Genomic DNA, 20,220 nt, shown 5'->3' on the forward strand with positions numbered 1-20,220 from the left:
AAAATACATACATTTTAAAATGTTGCTCGAAGGAAAAAAGGAACAAATAAATGAAAAAACAGCGCAAGAGATGATGAAGCAAATAAAAATGGAATAGAAATCCTAAAAAGAAAATTCTTAAAAAAATAAAGTAATGAAAAGTGGGCTTTTGGCCTCTTCACCACCACCACCACCAACAATAATAATAATAATAATAATGTTAATAATAATAATAATAATAATAATAATAATATCTTTCATACATTAAGGTGTAGCTCAATGACAAACAGAGAGGCAGAGAATAGAGAAAATAAAAATACTATATACATTTTAAAAAAGAAAATTCTAAAACTAATATAGTAAAAAAAGTAGCCTTTTGACCTTCTGCAATAATAATAATAATAATAATAATAATAATAATAATAATAATAATAATACATTTTATTTATATGCCTCTTTTAATACTTTACAAAGAAAAAATGTAATAAAAAACAATATAAGTAAAGAAGCAGAGAGAAATGTAATAGAAATTAATTAAATAAATAATTTTTAAACATAATAATAATGAAGTAAAAATGGCTTCAGATCCTTTCACCTACTGTAATAATTAAGCAATAATAATTTTTTACAAAGAAAAAAATGGCTTAAAGGAAGAAGCAGAAAATAGAGCAAGAAAAAAGAATGGCAATAGACTTTATACAAATAAAAAATAAATAATTTCTAAAAGCAATAATAAATTAACTGTAAAATAAATACCTAAGATAGTAATAACACAGTAAATTGAGTAAATGAGTAAATTGCAAAAAAATATTAAATTAAATATTTAATGCAAAAGAAAATTTAAAAAAACAATAATAACTGGGCATAGTAGTCAAAGAATAAAAATATAAAAATGTAATTTAAAAAAATAAATAATTGATACCTGAAGATGTTGCCGTTTGTCCACTGTCTCAGCATGTCTTTTATGTTTATCTGCGTCTAATTTCTACTCTTACGCACGTTTCTCTCTCTCTCTCTCTCTCTCTCACTCAGGTATAATCTGAAGGCATTAAGTCTGGATTTTCTGGAGCAGTTGGAGCGTTTCATCCCGTCAGACTACGAGCTGAAGTTGATCCAAAATTACGAGCGTGATGGCCGCTCCGTGTTGGAGCTTTCTGAGGAAGACCGCTTCATGGCCCAGTTTGGGAAAATCCCACGACTCTGTCAGCGAATCAACATGCTCACGTTCATGGGGAACTTCAGTGAGAGCGTCCAGCTCCTGCAGCCAGTTAGTACTACCTCTGAGGAAATCTACGCTGTACTACAGTATTAACATTTACACACTGTTTTATCATGCGCTTTAGCCAAAGACTAGCTAGCTTGAGATGGATTTGAGCTTGAGATTGATGCTTATCTTTAAAGAATATGACAAATCGATTGCTTAGCTTAACTTAAAAATCCTGGTATGAAAGTCTCTCTCGCTTTGATTTTGAAATTGAAATCCATCCACTTATACACTATGCAGGATAAAGTAAAATACCTGATTTGTAACATTTTGAGAAGTTGTAGATTCTGACAAGTTTAAATTTCTTACTAGAAGAAAGTCACAGTATATTGAGAAAATAATGGTAACATTTTGAGGGAAAAAAATCTGAATATTTTGAGAATAAATTCTTGAAGTTACAATAAAAAAGTGTTAATATTTTAAAATAAAATCATAATGTTTTGAGAATAAATTCTATGTTACAAAAAAATGCTCATATTTTGAGAATAAATCAATATTTCCAGAAGAAATTCTTAAAATTACAAATAAAATGTGGTAATATTTTGAGAATAAAAATCGCAATATTGTAAAAAGAAATTCTCAAAGTGGTCATTTTTTGGGAATAAAATCATAACCTTTTTACAGTAAAGTCTGAAGGCCAAGACCAAGTGTGGGAGGGAGGAGACACAGGTACAGTGCGCAGATCTAGAATCTGGTGAGACGCAGGAAAGCTCCAGCCAGGAAGCACCCCACAGCACTGGAGATTTCTCAGCACCTCAGTCACATACACCCCAAGGAAGCTTTTCTACAGATGCCATACCACAGTCTGAGCCCATGAAGGAGAGGATTAGGTGGCCAAGGATGTCTGACATCAAGGAGGGGGCTAGCTTCGATGAGGACTTGAACAGAATCCTTGAAGTCACATCAGCAGGCATAGCTGAGCGGAAAGTGAATACTCTCAAGGAGATCACGTACAATCTAGCAAAGGAACGATTTAGTACAACAGCGAGGAAGGGCAACATCAAGGAAGGGAAGCAACTGAACAGAAGAGAGAGGGAAATTCACAATTTAAGGAACGAGATCAAGAGCCTTAACAAGAGATACAAAGCAAGTAGCACTGAGGAAAAGGAAGGGATAAAGGAACTCACAAGTAGGCTTCGGGAGCGCCTCAGGAGACTAAGAAGGGCAGAAAGGACGAGGAAACTGAGCAAGGAGAAGGAGAAGCAGAGGGCCCAGTTCATAAAGGATCCCTACAACTTCACCAGGTCTCTACTGGGAGAAGGTAAATCTGGGAGTCTGAATAGCCCTAAAGAGGAGGTGGAGGCATTTCTCAAGGAGACGCATAGTGACCAAAACAGCCGTCTTGACCTAGATGAAAATCCTGTAATTGGTATGGCAGAGCCCCCCACCATCATGCTCAACATCAATGAACCAACCTAGAAGGAAATCCAGGAAGTGGTTAAAAAGGCACGAGCGGCGTCAGCCCCAGGTCCCAGCGGTATACCCTATAGAGTGTACAAGAAGTGCCCACAGCTTCTCCAGCGGTTGTGGAAGGATCTGGAAGAAAGGCACCGTTCCACCAAGCTGGCAGAAGGCAGAAGGATGCTTTGTCCCCAAAGAGGAAGCCTCAGCGAGCACAAGCCAATTCAGGACCATCTCCCTACTCAGTGCTGAATGCAAAATCTACTTCTCAGTGCTGGCAAAGAGGATGTCCACATACATGATTGAGAATGGATATGTCAACACCTCTATCCAAAAGGGCAGGATCCCAGGATTTGCTGGATGCCTGGAACACACAGGAGTCCTAAGCCAGATGATACATGAGGCCAGGGCAAAGAAAGGCGACCTGACAGTTGTCTGGCTGGACTTGGCTAACGCCTATGGGTCCATCCCCCACGATCTAATCAGGACAGCTCTGAAGTACTACCATATCCCAGATCACATCAAGGCGATGATCAGCAGCTACCTGGATGGAATCAAGCTCCGATTTAAAACAAAGGACTACATCACACAGTGGCAGCACCTCGAGAGAGGGATTGTCACAGGATGTACAATCTCCCCAACCTTGTTCGTCATGGGCATGAACCTCATCATCAAAGCAGAAGAAAAGGAAACCAGAGGCCCGATGATGGACTCAGGAATCCGGCAACCAGCTATCAGGTGTTACAAGGATGACCTTACAATTACAACATCATCCCATGTACAAGCTAGGTGGGTCCTAACAAAGCTTGATGAGGTGGCAAAGTGGGCCAGAATGACTTTTAAGCCAAGAAAATCAAGGAGCTTGGTAACAGGGTAACATCTCCTTCCAGTACAATCTGGTCATAAAAGGCGAGATCATTTCTTCCATTAAGGACAATCCCATCAAGTATCTGGGAAAGTGGTACGACGAGTCATTAAGGAACCACAACAACATCCGTAGCGCTGAGAAGCAAGCAGAGGGTTGGTTGAAGAAAATTGACAAATCAGGACTCCCAGGGAAGTTTAAAGCTTGGCTTTATCAACATGGCCTGCTCCCCAGACTGATGTGGCTGATGACTGTGTATGAGGTTCCACTTACATCAGTGGAAGGAGTGGAACGTAAGATCAACTTACACCTCAGAAGGTGGCTGGGAATTCCTCCAGGCTTCACATCAGCCGGGCTGTACATCAGATCTGGGCAATTACAACTACCCCTCTCTTCCCTGGTTGAGGAGTTCCAAGTAGCGAAGTGCAGGGTGGCCATGATCTTCAGGGGCTCAAGAGACAACAAGGTCAGAGAAGCTGGAATTAAAACCAGGTCAGGACGGAAGTGGGAGGCCTCAGCATCTCTGGCCCTACCAGAAGGGAACTTAAAGCTCAAAGACATCATTGGAGCATCATGCACGGTAAGGCCTGAGAATGATCCGCTTCCAAAGGCGGAGGAAAGCCAACCCTGTGGAGAGAAGAGCCATGGTCCAGGCGGAAATAAGGGACCTAGAGGAAGAACGGAGGAAGGCAAAGGTTGCAGAGCTAGGAACCCAGGGAGCCTGGACAAGGTGGGATCTCCCCAAGAGGAAGGTGACATAGACTCACCTTTGGAGGCTTGAGCCATACCGGATCTGCTTCTTGCTTAGGGCCGTCTATGACACCCTTCCATCCCCTGTGAACCTGGGGGATGAGGGATGACCCAACATGCAAGCTCCGCGGGCAAAAGGGAACGATGGCACACATCTTCACAGGATGTAAGAACGCGCTTGCCCAGGGCAGATACAGATGGTGCCATGACAAAGTACTGACTGTGCCAGCGGATATCCTAGAGCAGGAGAGAACCAGGAAATGTCAACATAGGAACAAGCCGCCACCTGGTATAACATTCGTCAAGGAGGGGACAAAGCCACCAGGGTACGTCTCCTGCAGTCTGCCCAAGCATGGGAGCTTAGGGTAGACCTGAAGAGAAGACTCCAGTTCCCAGATGTCGTCCACACTACCTTAAGACTCAACGCAGTCCTTTTCTCCACAGAAGGAAAGAAAATCATCCTAGTGGAGCTTACAGTGCTGTGAGGAAGAGGGGTGGGAGGAGGCATTTGAAAGGAAGTCTGAACACTATAATGATCTGGTGCGGGATTGCAGGGACAAAGGCTGGCAGACATTGTTGTACACAGTCAAGGTGGGATGCAGGGGCTTTCCAGCCCAATTAGCCTGGAAGCTGATGACAGACGTTGGACTAAGGGGGATAGAGAGAAAGAAGGTAGTGCGAAGACTGGGGGAGGCAGCAGAGAGAGCCTCTTGTTGGATTTGGAGCGGGAGGGAGGAGTTGAGCTGGCAGCCAGGAGGGAGTGAGTAGTGGCTGGCCACAACTGCTGACCCGCCAACAGGAGAGTGTTATGGTTAAGGGTCGAAACACTTCAGGATCATTGGTAACCATCTGATGACACAACCTCCTGGCTAAAGGCTCCAGTCATTGCAAAATGACTGAAGGAGAAGCATCCAAGGATGTACGATATCACTGAAAGTTTCAAGAAACTCCAGAAGAAAATTGTAATATTTGAGAATTATGAAATTACAAGAAAGAAATTGTATTTTTTTGAGAATAAAGCCATAATATTTCAATAATAAATTCTTAAAGTGGTATAAAATTGTAATATTTAGAAAATAAATTCTTGAAGCTACATGAAAATGTGCTCACTATAAGAATACATTTAAATATAACAAGAATACATTTGAAATATTATGAAAATAAATTCTCAAACTTGCAAGGAAAAAATTAATTTATTTTTGTATAAATAACTTTTAATTTCAAGAATAAAACCATAATCTTTTGAGAATAAAAAAGTGGTAATGTTTAGTATGAAATTGTAAATTTCCAGAGTAAATTCTCAAATTTACAAGAAAAAAAGTTGTATATTTCTTTAGAATAAAAAAGCAGTGTTTTTGAGAGTAAATTCTGAACATTACAGCTTAAGCTTAAAATAAAAAATGGTAATGTCTTGAGATTAAAACTGTAATATTTCGAGAATAAAAATGTAATAGTTTGAGAATAAAGTCTTGAAGTTACAAGAAAATAGTTGGTATTTGTAAGAATAGTTGGTATTTGTGTGATGATCCTTTCACAGAGCAGTGAGAATTAAGCAAGACATTCAACAAAAAGCATAAAATTATTCAGATAATCACATAATTACAGTGCTTATCTCTGCATTATCACAGAGATGTAAATGCAGATTATTCAGATGAACAGCAGCTTAGCATCTATTTGCTTTGATTAGATAATTGGATAATTTATCTGCTTTTCCTTTTTTTAATGCCACCCTTTTCCCCTCTTGCCTTTTTTAATCTTGCAGCAACTGAATGCCATCATCGCTGCATCCATGTCCATTAAATCCTCCAGTAAACTGAAGAAAATTCTGGAGGTACGGCTTTTGGGTTTTGGATTGCATTTGGATTGGGTTTGCATCTTCCAAATAGTTCTAGCACCGTATCAATTATTTGTATTCAATATTATTCTCGTTCATTCAGATCATTCTTGCATTTGGGAACTACATGAACAGCGGGAAGAGGGGTGCGGTGTACGGCTTTCGCCTCCAGAGTCTCGATCAGGTGAGATGAAATGTGTAAATGATGACTAATTTATAAAATGCTTTATAACAGAGATTCCAAAACTTTTTGGACAAACAACTCCAAATGGACATTATGAATTTCCTGTGACTCCAAGCCTTTTTTAACAGTTTTTAACATTTCAGATTCATAATATAGGACTACAGTAACATTCGAACATTTTCATATGTTATTAACATAAGTATTTATAACATAAGTGATTAAAAACCAAAGGAATATCCTTGCACTGACTTACCAGTCTAGTGGGAAGTGTTGTGTAATACGGCTCTACAAGCAGAGTAGTATTGTACTTGTTCCATATTATGTACATCTGGAAGATTTAACCCTGTCCGTCAGGTTTCCAAGTTGAACAGTAAAATATTTAGCTATTTCATGCACAACGATGTTATACATGCTGACAAGCTCTGTTTTTCTTAAAAATTTCCCCTGTCATTGTGATTGTTGTCATGATCTGTGCCTCAAATTGAAAATCTGCTCTTACATTCAAAAATATTTACTAATTTAGAAAATCCAGAAGACTGGTACACAAAACATACCTTTCAACAAGTTTAAAGGTGGCATGTAAGGTTTTAAAATTCAAACACTAACTGTAATAGGAAAACCACTTAGTGTTTAATAACAGTCTATAATAGTACAAAAATATATGATTTGAGACACAATGCTAGTTTGTTTAGTGGAAGTAAATGGACAGGGAAAATTTCCCATTTTTATTACTGAACTATTTCATAGGTATCCTATTAATTTAAATGTGTTTTTTCTAAATGTGACTCCCAGTAACATTTTAAAATATTAAGACATAAAATCTGCCTTCGATATTCCTAATATTCATTCGTAAAATAAATGAATGAAACAAAAGAGGGGATTCTAAGTTTCTCTTGTGACTTCATTTGTAAATGAAGCAACCCCTTGTTTCCATGATTTACTGATATGATAATGAGATAAATTAATAATGAGATATAACTTAAAACTTAAAATTTATGATGATTACATAACAGGGACATGGTGTTATAGGAAAAGTATACGGGCTGTCCCGAAGTGTTTTGTTCCTCTTATACCACAGCAATTTGCCAGCAGTTAAATTTTTTATTACTTAAAGAACAACATATTGTAGTTTTTATCTATTTATAGTTACATTTAGACAAGTTAGGTCCTGTTATCTCTTACGCAGCTATAAACACACATTCCCTTATGCTGTCTAACAACGTACACAGGAAATGGTATAGTGGGCACTCCACATAAACATGCTAAAAACCTGTTTTTATGGTGATGTTTTTTCTTATTTAACATTTATGGAAAGAGTGTCCAGTGTTCTGACATCTTCAGGACAGAAGAGTTAAAGCTTTGTGATTTCTCAGTAACATGGCTGTGTGTTTTTTTGTCTTATTAAAGATTAATATTAAGGAGAGAAAAAATGACACTGTTGAGAGAACACCTGTGTGTAGCTAGTATAACAGGAACATTAAATGTAACTATAAACTGATAAAAAGTATGTGTCATTGTTTTAAGAAATAAAAAATGGCAATTGTTATCAAATTACAGTGGTACTGTGGTAAGAGGGATAAACAACTTCGTGACATGCTGTTATTGGAAATTTGTTAATTATTTTTCGATATTTTGCTCAGCTGCTGGACACAAAGTCAACAGATCGCAGACAGACGCTGCTGCACTTCCTCGTCAGCATCATACAAGAGAAATTTCCACATCTACATAACTTTCATACTGAGCTGCACTTTATGGACAAAGCAGCAATGGGTGAGCACACACACACACACACATATACATATATATATATATAATGTGTGTACAAAGCATTTGTTAATAAGCCAGTGTCCTACAGTCTGACTCATGTGTTTCTCTCTCAGTGTCTCTGGACAGCATTTTATTAGACGTGCGCGCACTGGAGAAAGGAATGGAAGTGACTCGGAAAGAGTTTGAGGAACAGAAAGACAATTCGATCCTGAGGGATTTCCTGTCCAACAATAGCAGTCTGATGGACGCCATGGTTAAAGACGCGAAAACCGCCCAGGTGTGAATCTGTTTTGTTTTTAAAAACATTTTAACTTTACGTAATGAAACTGATGCTAATATTCATGAGCTTAAAGAACACCTCCATCTCTCTCTGTCTCTTTAGGAGGTGTATGAATCACTGGTGGAGTACTTTGGAGAGAATCCTAAAACTACTCCGCCTTCTATGTTCTTCCTCATATTCATTAGGTTCATTAAAGCTTATAAGGTAACTTAGCAAGCAGAAAAAAACAGTTATAATGCCACAGTACCTTGTTATGGTCCTAGTTTCCCACACTAAGTTGCCCAAAATATGATTTTAAATGTTTAACCTCTCCTGGATGGCTGATTTTTGTGTCATTTGCTGTAAATACAGCACTAATTTGACTGTACTGTATCAGTACTTGTGTAAAAAACTGATTCAGGAAGCGTTATGTGGCATCTTGTCTTCTGATGAAATGGCGTTCTAATTTGCATATTCATGCATATTCATTAGTCATTGCAGCTAAAGATGTAGAGATGTTTTGCACATTTTTCACTATTAGCATTCAATTATTTTTAAAGGTTTAAAATGATGCATTCATTTTAATTTAGTGCTCTTAAGCCATTTATATGTCCATTCAATGTAATATCATTTAACAGTAACATTCTAGTATGTATTTGTAGGGCTTGCGCTCTTGTAAATGAACCTCATGATCAAACTCTGACTTCTCTGCCTAGATGGCTGAACAGGAGAATGAGCAAAGGAAGAGAGACAGTTTCATCGGAGGTGATGAGAATAAAGAGACAGCCATGTTGGACGCAGGCGAAATGGGAAGCAAGGTACAGATAAGAGAGCAGGCCAAAAGAAATAGGATAGAGCATAAAAAGGGAGGAAAAAAAGAAACAGAGTGGAAAAATCTGCCTAAAGAGAGAGAGATTAGAGGTTAAAATGGTAGTTTGAAAGGAAAGCTACTATAGGTTGGGGTACAAGATCCTAAGAAAGAAAGGTACAGAGTGAAATAGGTGCATAAAACCACTTTAGAAAGCGAGGTCAAAAAATAACAGACCTACCAAACTTCACACATTTTACATAGGAGCTCCGCATTTTATTATCGCCATTTTATTGACCCCATTAGGGATCAAAACATCCGGATTTCTGTTACAAGCTCTATACAAATAAACTTTAATTAAATAGAGGTTTAAAAAGCTAATAAAAATGAGAGAGAAGGCCTAAAGTGAGTTAGGGTTAGGGTTCAGGAACTGAAGAAAGAACAGGAAAAAGGACCAGAGAGAATATAATCTTAAAGAGCAAAAAAAAAAAAGGAATAATCTAAAAATATAAAATCTAAATTAAGGTACATGACCCTAAGATGGAAAGGTACAGAAAGAAGGAGGGGCTAAAAAGAAAACTGCATATCCTCAGACCATACTAGTTTACCGCTGCACTCAAAAAACATGATTTGAAAAGTTTAACTCCTCTTAGTTGGCTGATGTTTGGGGTTTTTTTTGGAAATACAGCACTAAATTCATATTTTCCAAACTAAAACAGAGAAAAATACAGAGACCAGAGCAAACCTGTCAATAAACATTTATTTCTCACTGTTCGGCAGGTGCCCATGATGCCGCGCTTGGTGCAGGTGGACCTGATAGCAGAGCTGAAGCGAAGACAGGTGTCCCCTCTGATGCGCGAGGGCAAGGACGGCACCATTGAGGACATCATCACAGGTCAGGGCTCAAAAGTCACCAGAGCTTAGAATTAGCATTCATTTCTGATTTAGTGAAATATTAGCAACTCTCAGCCCACAAAGTGCAGCTTTTTCTGTTTGTCTTTATGAGCTTTCCTTTTTCCTGTTCCTTCCTCTTAAGACTCAATTCTCATATATTCTGAATTATTCTGCTTCACCATCTCATCTCTCTATCTCTCAGCCTTGAAAGCTGTTCCTTTCACGGCTCGTTCAGGGAAGCGCTCGTCCCGGCTGCTCTCTGACTCCACGTTCAATGACTTGAGTCCTTCATAGACTTCTTTCTCTGTTTCTCGCCTTTCTCTGGTAGTGATTTTCCTTTTTATGCCTTTTTACTAGTTTTTGTTTGAATTTTGCAGTGACGCTGTGTGTGTGTGTGTGTTTGTGTGTGTGTGTGTGTCTGTACAGGTCTGAGAAATCAGCCCTACATAAGAGCCGATGGGGGGAGACGCAGCTACAAATGGAAACCGGCACAGAAGCTACAAGTGTCTTCAGATATCTCTCTCTAACACACACACACAGGCATGTACACACATGCAGAGAATTTGACTTATTTATTTCTGCTACGTGAGTAATAAAACATAGTTTAACTGTACAATCAACAATCAAGATTTGTCAAATTCAGTGTCAGAGATTGATTGATAATTCGGACTCTTGCATAAACTGGATTTTAATTCGCTGTATTTAAAACAGCGCATTGTGATCGTCATGCTTGCAAAGATTTGATTTTAAAAGATTGTCCTTATTCTGATGTACATTAATGCCTCAATATATTTTCAATAATGTTTGCTTATGTACCGGTTGGAACGAATAAGTGTTTTATATTGGGTACTCTTGCTTTATGTATATGCAACCTAAATAAATAATTCAATAAAAGGCATCCAAAGACATACAGATGGGCTTCAGTGATTAGAATAACTACACATTAATGGTCTGTAGTTATAACACAGTTATAACATAGTTTTGACACAACAATAATATGGTAATACTCCTGCATAGTTGTTACACAGTAATAACATAGCTATGACATTGTAAGAACATGGTACCTGGACACGTAGTTAGCCCACAGAAATAATGTAGTTATAACATGGTAATAACATGGTAACAGTTATGTGTGGTTATAACATAGTTATAACATAACACCTTTACATGTGGTTAGACCATGGTAATAACATAGTTATAAGTGTGCAGTTATAAAGAAGTATTACAGACCACTGTAATAACAGTTATAACATGGCAATAACATGGTAATAATTATGTGTAGTTATAATGCAATAATAATCAAAACCAGAATCAGAAATACTTTATTAGCTACCAGTTGTGTGCACAAGAATTGGCTTTTGTCTGGTGCCAGTGTGCAACATTAAACAGTAAAACATAACCAAAAAACAACCAAACAGAACCACAGTAAACACCAAAACATACAGTACAGCAACAACAGACAGTACAACAAACAAACAATACAGCAGGATCAGACAGTGCAATAGACACAAATCATACACTGGACAGACAAAGACAATAATAGTTATAGTATGCACAGAACACGCACAGGAACTCCACTCAGGATTGAACCCAGGACCCTGGAGCTGTAAGGCGCCAACGCTGCTTGCTGACAATTTGTGAAAGGATCATTTTAAAAATATAATGTATAGTTTTTATTGTTTACTGCATTTTTACATTCAACCTTTTCCAGGACTGCTCATTATTCCTTTTCTGATTACGTACATAAAAAGCAAGCAATATTACATGTGTCCTAAAACATTACATAATATTATTTTTTAATCATTATTATAATTTAGTAACATTATATAAAAAATAGAAATTTACAGTAAAATATATATACTATACAATATTATAAATTATATAAACACACTCACCGTCCAGTTTATTCTTAGTAGGCGACATTTTTTCAATCTTCAACTGTCCAGTTTGGGTGAGCCTGTGGCCACTGTAGCTTCAGAGCCCTGTTCTTGGCTGACAGGAGTGTAATGTCATGTGTTCTTCTAATGATGTAGCCCATCCACCACAAGATTCAATGTGCTGAGATGCTTTTCTGCTCACCATGGTGGTAAAGAGTGGTTATTTGAGTTACCATAGCCTTTTTGTCAGGTCAAACCAGCCTGGCCATTCTCCTCTGACCTCTCTCATCAACAAGGCCTTTCTACTCACATAAAATATGCATGATTTTATGCATTGCACTTCTGCCACATGATTGGATAACTGCATGAATGAGCAGGTGTACATGTGTTCCTATTAAAGTGGTGGGTGGGTGTATTAAATTATATGTATGGTTAAATTATTACACCAGGACCCAATCACTTTTCTGTGATTTATGTAACACAGAGTAATAAAGATAATAAAGAGAGCAGGATGATAAAGATTGGCATTCAGTGATCGCTCGAGACAGTAATACAAGATTGAACACTTTAATACTCACAAAAACACAACAGTAATATACAAAACCAACAGTCTCTGGTACATAAGTTTAATTTTTTTCCCCCACAAGAGCAGCATTATAATTTCTCCATACAGCTGTATTCGTATTGGTCAAAATGTGCATTCAGTCATTATTGTTATAATCACATGGTTATTTTGTAAACACTCGACACATTCTTTAACATGGATGAGCTACTGGATATCTCCTAGCTAGCGAAATACAGTAAATCGCTCGTGGTTTGTCAGTTTTTAACAATTGTTTTAGTTACAAGGTTACAGACAACAGTAAAGCGAGTGAGATCAGCCCACCGACACATACAGAATGATACTATCTTTAACAAAAAAATATCTTTTTTATACAGAATTCATTTCTATTTTACACTCAAAAACAGCTTACAGAGTTGCTTCTGCATGCAGACTTCAGATATACTGTACATGCAGTTTCGCCAACGTGGTCTCACAGCGGCAAAATTCGTAAGAATTCACTTGAGCCGCCTTGTATGAAAAGTGCCGAATGGATAAGGTAAGGATTCAAAGCATGTGGGTGTAAAACTTCATCCAAATGAAATGAATTGCCTTCGCTTGTTAGAAATCTTACGAATTTTGTGTGAGCTCGGATTGTTTTCTCACTAACATCTTGTTATTAATATTTATTTTTTTTAAAAATCTTACATACAAAGTCACTAAATTAGTACACTAGATTAGCACAGTCTATGTACAGTTAACATTTTTTTCACACTTTCATTCTGAGACCCCTACATGTGCTTTATCCGCGACATTATATTTTGCAGACAAGCAGATTGAAGAGCCAAGAGAACTGTGCTTCTGTGTCATGCACTGGTGATTTTTGTTGGCTAGTACCCAAGAATTAAACCTTTTTTTTTTTTAAAGTGCAATGCATACAAAAGAAAGTATCTTTATTTATGCCAGTGGCCACATTTTCAAAGGTGAATCAAACTGGCTCGGTGTCTCAGTCGATAGTTTTGTAAAATCCACTTTAGCAGGACTAGCAGCAACGACTATGGGTCCACTGCAATTATAAATCATTTAGTAAGTCTCATTCATGGTATTTTCCAAACTCTAAGACGCAAAACAATGTTTATTTGTCTTTTGTACGTATAAGCTTTAATGGGTTTCTGGTAGCTCTGCTAATCCAAGAGTTATGATACAGTTATTGGAAGGTTATTTAAAGGTACACTACTGCTAGCAAAACATAAAAATTGGAGAGATGCATTTCTTGTAGATTAATATCAGGATTGTATCAAAGGTTTAGGTTTAAATAAAATGGACAAAAACAAATAGGGCAGCTAATGGAAGAAAAATGACAGGCCAAGTACAGCAAAACTAACAGGATAAAAACAAATGGGACAAAAGCGAATGGGTTGGCAACACTAACAGGAAAAAAGTAACAAGGAGGCAAAACTAATGAGCCAAAAGTAATACAGCCCTTAACTACAGCAACTTTAATGAGACAAAAACAATACAGGCCTTAATTATGGCAACACTAACAGAACAAAAGTAACAGTGCAGCAAACCTAATGGGAGTAAAACAATCCAGACCAGTACAGCAATACTAAAGGGACAAAAAGTAACAAGGCAGCAATACTAATGGGATAAAAACAATACAGCTCTGAAGTGTGGCAACACTAACGGAACAAAAAATAATGGGGCAGGAAAAGTAATAAGACAAAAAGAATATACCCCTTAACTACAGTAACACTAACAGGACAAAAAGGGCAGCAACACTAATGGGAATAAAACAATACAGACCTTCACTATGGCAACACTAATGGGACAAAAACTAACAGGGTGGCATCACTATTAGAACAAAAAACAACAAAGTCCTTTAAGTACAGCAACCCTAACAGGACAAAAAAATAACAGGAAGTCAAAACTATTGGGACAAACACAATACTGCCCTGAACTAAGGTGAAACTAATGGGAGAAAAACTACTGGCGTGGCAACACTAAAGGGACAAAAAGCAACAAGGCAGCAAAACAAATGGGAAAAAAATGAACACAGACCTTAACTATGGCAATTCTAATGGGAAAAAACAATACTGCCCTGAAATAGGGCAAAAATAATGAGACAAAAACAATACAGACCTTAATTACAGCAACACTAATGAGATAAAAAGAGTGCTGCCCTGAAATATGGCAACACAAAAACTAACAAAAACCATACAGCCCTGAAGTACGGCAACAATAATGGGACAAAAACTTTACTAGACTACAACAACATAGGAACATAAAATAAAAATAACTTTAATGTAATTTCTACAACTATGCCACAAATGCTGAGACAAAAAGTGGGCGGAGCTTTCTGTATGCATCTTATAGTGTGTAAAATACATGTACAATCACGTCTAAACCAGCTCTGATTGTCTTTATCTCGTTTACACATAAAACGCCTTTATCTTGTGTTTTTTTAAGCAAGATCCAAGCATAAATAAAATTTGAATTAAAAATCAGAAACCATTCCAATTATTAATGATTTAAAAAGAGAACTGAAATGGCTGGGGTTTGTAAAAATAGGGTTTTATCACTTTATCATTCAGATTCTTGTGCACTCGGTTGTTACTCATCATTAGAATTATTAGAATATACTCTGAAGATTAACTCTGAATATAGCATGTTAACTTTCTGTAACACTCGTCCTGAAAATAAGCACAACTCACTCCACAGGTTACCCTTTTTTCAAACTTTTGATTATTTCGTATTTTTCAGGTTTTCAGCACGCTCTTTCGTTCTAAAATACAAAAATACAAAAGATTCTAATCATACAAACACTATATAGGCATATTTCATAAACACAATTTTGGTAATAAATACATCTAAATTAGTCACAGTTATCACAGTTAGTTTCTAATTTATATATGATCTGTATTTTGTGTAAAGTGAGGTCTCTCCGTAAGTGCTATATAATTGTTACTTTTCTGTTCATTTAGAGGTATGGTGTGGCACAAAAATCGAATTTACACAATTTTCCCTTTTACCCCCAAATATAGTTGATTAGCTAAGACCTGTTTGCTTTTTTTAGTCATGCACTGAAGCTACAAGGCAAAACAATTCATGGAAGTCTATCTAATAAATATTAATAAATTAGCTACCTGGTGGTCGAGTATACATTAGTGAGGTTTAACAAAACAACATCTGGGCCCCGCCTCCAAAATGTAGGCTAGATTTATATTGGAAGCGCTGTTGAATTATGGATTGTGATTGGTTGGAAGCTGTTGATTCATTTTCTACAGCAGCAGTTGCAATCAAATTACAGGTTTATATTAATGCGTTGGTTTTAATACGTTATCGTTTCTATAGTAACAACTTGCGCAGATACTTGTATGGCAGTCTATTATTTAACAAAGAAAAACATTTAATCATTGGTATGGTCAAGATTTCTGTAAGGCGACGTTTATTTAACTTTTTCTTTGTAAAGTGTTTCCAGTTTGTAATGCTTTGTAAAATTTAGTAAGTTTTTTAACTTCAGGAAAATCTTCGGGACAGAGAACTTTGCACTTTTCCGTTTCTCTGTAACATGACAAGCTGCGTTTGTTATTGTTGTTGTTATTGTTGTTGATACTTCAAGTCAGACAAAATAAGAGGTTGGTGAGGGAATGTCTGTTTATAGCTTCTATAACATAAATGATAACAGAAACTGATTTTTTTCTTAGATGTTCCACAGCATCCTATAGACGTAAATACAATAAAACGTAATATGATAAAACGTACCATGTTTATTAATCATTTAAAAATTGTAAGTGGTGACAAATTGCTGTGGCGTAAGAGGAATAAAACATTAATGGAAAACCATCTACTTCCAGGTGGTGATTTTGTTGATTATTATTGTTTCTGTGACAGCACACCCCATCGTGTTTTATTCCTTAGTAAACGTAGTAGCTTATGTAGCTTATAGTAGCTACGTGATGATGCCATTACATAGTTTAATAATGTAGAATTAAGTATAGGAAGAGTCTGGTATTTATTTATCAAAAAGATTTTGGGGTGAGATACACTTCTAGTGCTGGTTAGTTATATTATATTAGCTTATTATTATTATTATGTTAACTATATATATAGACTTTTAGCTCCAGTGCAGAACTAAAGAAGCTAAATTTTTATTAAAAAATAAATTTCATTTGTCGCTAAACCTTTTCGCTTGTGAGATGCCAGTTTTCCCAGTAATTGATCTCAATATATTAATTACATTTGCTCACTTAACACCTGTGTATGGGCTACAGGTTAAATATCCCATGGTGCTGATGTTGATGTTATTTTACTGTACATACAGTGATACATTATTACATTAATTACTCTAACTTACCCTAATGTATTAGATATAACATGTGCAAGCCTGCCGTTCAGTGTCCTACTCAGGGTCCGGTGCATGCGTCGTCCTCACGGTTCACCTTCATGGTCTAATCACCTTGGATAGGATCAGATCTCAGGGGAGGACAGAGCGAAGGACAGTGATTGGCTGAAATTAATGGCAACATGCCAGTAAGGAGAGAAAGAGGCTGTGATTGGCCAGAAAGGGTCACGGGAATTGGTTTGCAAAAAGGGTTATGCCTCAGGAAAAAAGAGCAAATCTTTATTTCAGACCTATACTTCAGTAGGATAGGTTAAAAAAATTTTAAGTTTAAGGTCCTAAACCCTATTTGAAGGAGAGTAGGGCATAATCTGTATCTTTTCCTTTCTTTGGGGCATGAAGCACAGCATTTGGTTATGCCTGATGCATGCCAAAAAGGTGCATATCATTTAAGCAATGACAGAATGTGGATTAGCCAGAGGAGAGAAGTGCAAGCATGAAGCAAGCAAGTAAGGAGAGGTGAGCGAGGGTAGAAAGAAGAGAAGAGACAAAACTGTTAATTGGATCTTATGGCCAAAATTGTAAAAACTAAAAACAGTCACATACAAACAGTGTTCGAGGACTTCCTGCTATATAGTACTGGTTAAAATTTTGGTCACACCTTTCAGTTTCAGTACTTTCAACAAAATATAGTGAAAACTATTCATCAAAATTATAACATATTGCGGAATTATTCTGTGACCCCCAAAAAAGAGAGATGAATACATCAAATTCTTTGGGATGCTTTGGTTAGAAATCAATTTGACACAATTTTCCCCTTACCTCAAATGTAGTGGATCAGCCACGGCGTGTTTGGATTCTACATTGCTTCTTAAGATTTGCATTACAGCTTTGAGGCTAATGTGGTAATAAAAGTTTTACTATATAGCAGGTATTGTCAGTGTTTACAAATTTAAGTGTAATGTTAATCACTTCAACTCATCAACCTTGTTATTCGGTTTTTCATTATAAAGCATGTTATTCAGTGAGTACTATAAATTATTCAGTAATTATGCTGAAACTAATCAGAAATATACTAAGCTATGAGAGGAAGGAATGTTTAGAAAGTTTGGTGAGTTTAGGAGTTTAATAGGGGTAGAATATTATTACAAATCATGGGGTCCTGGAATAGGCTCCGGATCCATCAAAACCATGACCATGTTACTGCTGCCATCAGCCAATCAGCTTTCAGCAGGTAATTCAGCACAGTTAGCACTGAATTGGCATGAAGAAGCATGAAACATTATGTTCATCTACAGGCTCTTTCCTGTTCTATGTAAATTGGCAAGAACTTGCAAAAAGTGCTTGGACCCCGGAGATCACTGCTTGGATTATGTAGATTAATAATGTAATTTGATGAAAGTACATGAAGATTTAAGTAGTGCAGCAATGAGCTATGGAAAAGATTTCAGGTGAGACAGACCTCTAATACGTGTTAGCTACATTAGCCTACTTTTGTAGCAACTCTATGTTCACACTAACAAATGACAAGTCGCTCATCTTGCTTGTAGTTTATTTCTTGTCGATGTGTTAGTTCTGATCAGAAACAGTATTGCTTACAGAAAATGAAATGATTCATACACATCATTTTTGTGTAAAAAGTATGTTTGATTTACATGTTACCTGCTCGACTTCATACTAGCTTCGTGATCTTAGCCTGCCTCTGAGACCGTGTAGAGAGTGAGAAATTTCTCCCACAGCACCAAAAAAACCAATGTTGGCTTGAAACGAATGCTACGAAAACAAACATTCTCCAGAGGATTTGAGCATCTGCTTTGAGGTATACTCTATACTCTGAGATTAAAGATACTTTCTCCCAACTAATTTCAACTCTGGAAGTGTCATATTTTCCTTTGTGAAATATTTTATCCTTTTGCTCATTATTTAATGATATATTCTTCCACCAGAACTTTTGTTAAGTGACTAATCAAAAGAGCAGTGTTCTGCTAAGCAAAAGAACTTCAGCACACAAGAAAATAGGCTTAAATCATGAACATACACACAGTATAAATTGTTCACAAAAGCCAGAACTTGGCTAGTGGCATCTTCAGATGCTAATCAAGGACTTTGTGGTATTTAGGAGCAATCCATTTGACTTTTCATGAATAAAACATTCATTCCCTTCAGTCTAATTTCCACAGCCATGGTGGCTTACACATCATGCTGCTGCTTTCTTTAGCCAAAATGGCTGACAGACAGAGGACTAATTAGATTTATTACCAGGATTGCTACTAAGATACAGACCTATATAAAGGCTGTTTTCTGTGAAGAGGCAGCAAACAGGGCAGCTAGCATGCCAAATTAGCCTGACCTCTGGCTGGGTACAAGGCAGAAGCTGCCTGGCTCTAATGCATCTCTGACAGATGGTTGGCATCTGCGTCATGCTGCGGTTTCGTCCGTGGTGCTCACATCACACAGTGCGTGATGACCAAACTGAATGGTTAAATAGGGTTCAGTGAGCTTTTGCCATTCTTCAGACAGGCTGAATGAAACTGTCTAAATCCAGACATGCCCTCCAACACTGATTTTAACACAGCCTAGCCAAGGCCCCCTCACTAAATCTCTTGGGAGGTATCCCTGGCTCCATCTCAATGGTTGCTTTGTTACTGTATCGAGACAAGAGAAGTGGTTACTGTATAGACCACTGTAGGGGGATTGGGTCAACAAGCTTATAAATTTCATTGACGCATTAATGAAGTATTCAGAGTTGCAAACATTGCTAGCAAAATAAATACTAGCAAGCAGAGAGAAAAAATATAATTATAATCTATGTGAGTTTTTTTTTTTTTTTTAAGAAAACAGTGTGGCAAAGGTCTTGTGTGAGGCTACTTAATATTTCTCAGCAACTCAATTTTTTTACTAGCCAAAGAGACCGCAGCCCCACCCACTTCTTTTCTATTGGCTCACAAGCTCAAGGCTGATAGATTCACATTCTCCTAGATAAAGTCAAAAAAGTAACCTATACTTTCATGCCACACGTCCTTTCCCCTTCAGTTAGTTGGCAATTTTATTTGTGTTTGGGTCTGACTGCTGCTTTATCTGAAATAGTGGGAAAAGTGTAGTTTTCAGGTGCCTGTCGTATCAGCGTAGCAAATGTTAAATGTAAATGTTGGTACCAGTGCTGTGTACTGTGCTTCATCAAATGGATGGACAGCATGATGTAATCAGTGTGAACCACTGAAAGATGCTCGCTGACAGATGCTGCAATGCTATGGTTTAGCTGTAGCATTTATGTTTTTTGATCCTTTGCTATGGCAAATGAAATTCACCTGGGGGAAAAGTGAATTCACTGAGATGGAAATGGCGCAGGACATGAAAGATACATTTAGTTGCCATTACTTTCACCTTGCCTCAATTTTTCTAGGTGAATTCAACCTGTGAGTTTGCACACTTTGGCTTTACATGCACAACCCAAC

At 37.2% G+C, this 20,220-nt stretch overlaps 2 protein-coding genes across 6 annotated transcripts in view; one reads left to right on the forward strand and one right to left on the reverse strand.

The window, feature by feature from the left end:
* The window catches only part of fmnl1b (formin-like 1b), a 39,656-nt gene extending 27,348 nt beyond the window's left edge, over positions 1-12,308 (forward strand). For 3 of the 5 annotated variants that reach the window (XM_034311164.2, XM_034311174.2, XM_034311273.2), the window contains exons 18-26: positions 1,012-1,246; positions 6,022-6,090; positions 6,197-6,277; positions 7,918-8,047; positions 8,158-8,321; positions 8,427-8,528; positions 9,020-9,121; positions 9,892-10,006; positions 10,432-12,308. In XM_034311164.2, the coding sequence (XP_034167055.2) occupies positions 1,012-1,246; positions 6,022-6,090; positions 6,197-6,277; positions 7,918-8,047; positions 8,158-8,321; positions 8,427-8,528; positions 9,020-9,121; positions 9,892-10,006; positions 10,432-10,532 (1,099 nt within the window). In that variant the 3' untranslated portion in view covers positions 10,533-12,308. Of the gene's footprint in view, positions 1-1,011; positions 1,247-6,021; positions 6,091-6,196; positions 6,278-7,917; positions 8,048-8,157; positions 8,322-8,426; positions 8,529-9,019; positions 9,122-9,891; positions 10,007-10,207; positions 10,330-10,431 lie in introns of all 5 variants that reach the window. The other 2 variants (XM_034311206.2, XM_034311310.2) reach the window with 1 other exon arrangement.
* A 125-nt stretch (positions 12,309-12,433) lies between these two features.
* Positions 12,434-20,220, reverse strand: part of srcin1b (SRC kinase signaling inhibitor 1b) — a 60,044-nt gene continuing 52,257 nt past the window's right edge. Inside the window, 1 exon segment of the mRNA XM_053234250.1 lies at positions 12,434-17,185. Within this exon segment, the coding sequence (XP_053090225.1) occupies positions 17,180-17,185 (6 nt within the window). The 3' untranslated portion in view covers positions 12,434-17,179.

Source organism: Pangasianodon hypophthalmus, chromosome 1, assembly GCF_027358585.1.
Source record: "Pangasianodon hypophthalmus isolate fPanHyp1 chromosome 1, fPanHyp1.pri, whole genome shotgun sequence".
Taxonomy (NCBI): domain Eukaryota; kingdom Metazoa; phylum Chordata; class Actinopteri; order Siluriformes; family Pangasiidae; genus Pangasianodon; species Pangasianodon hypophthalmus.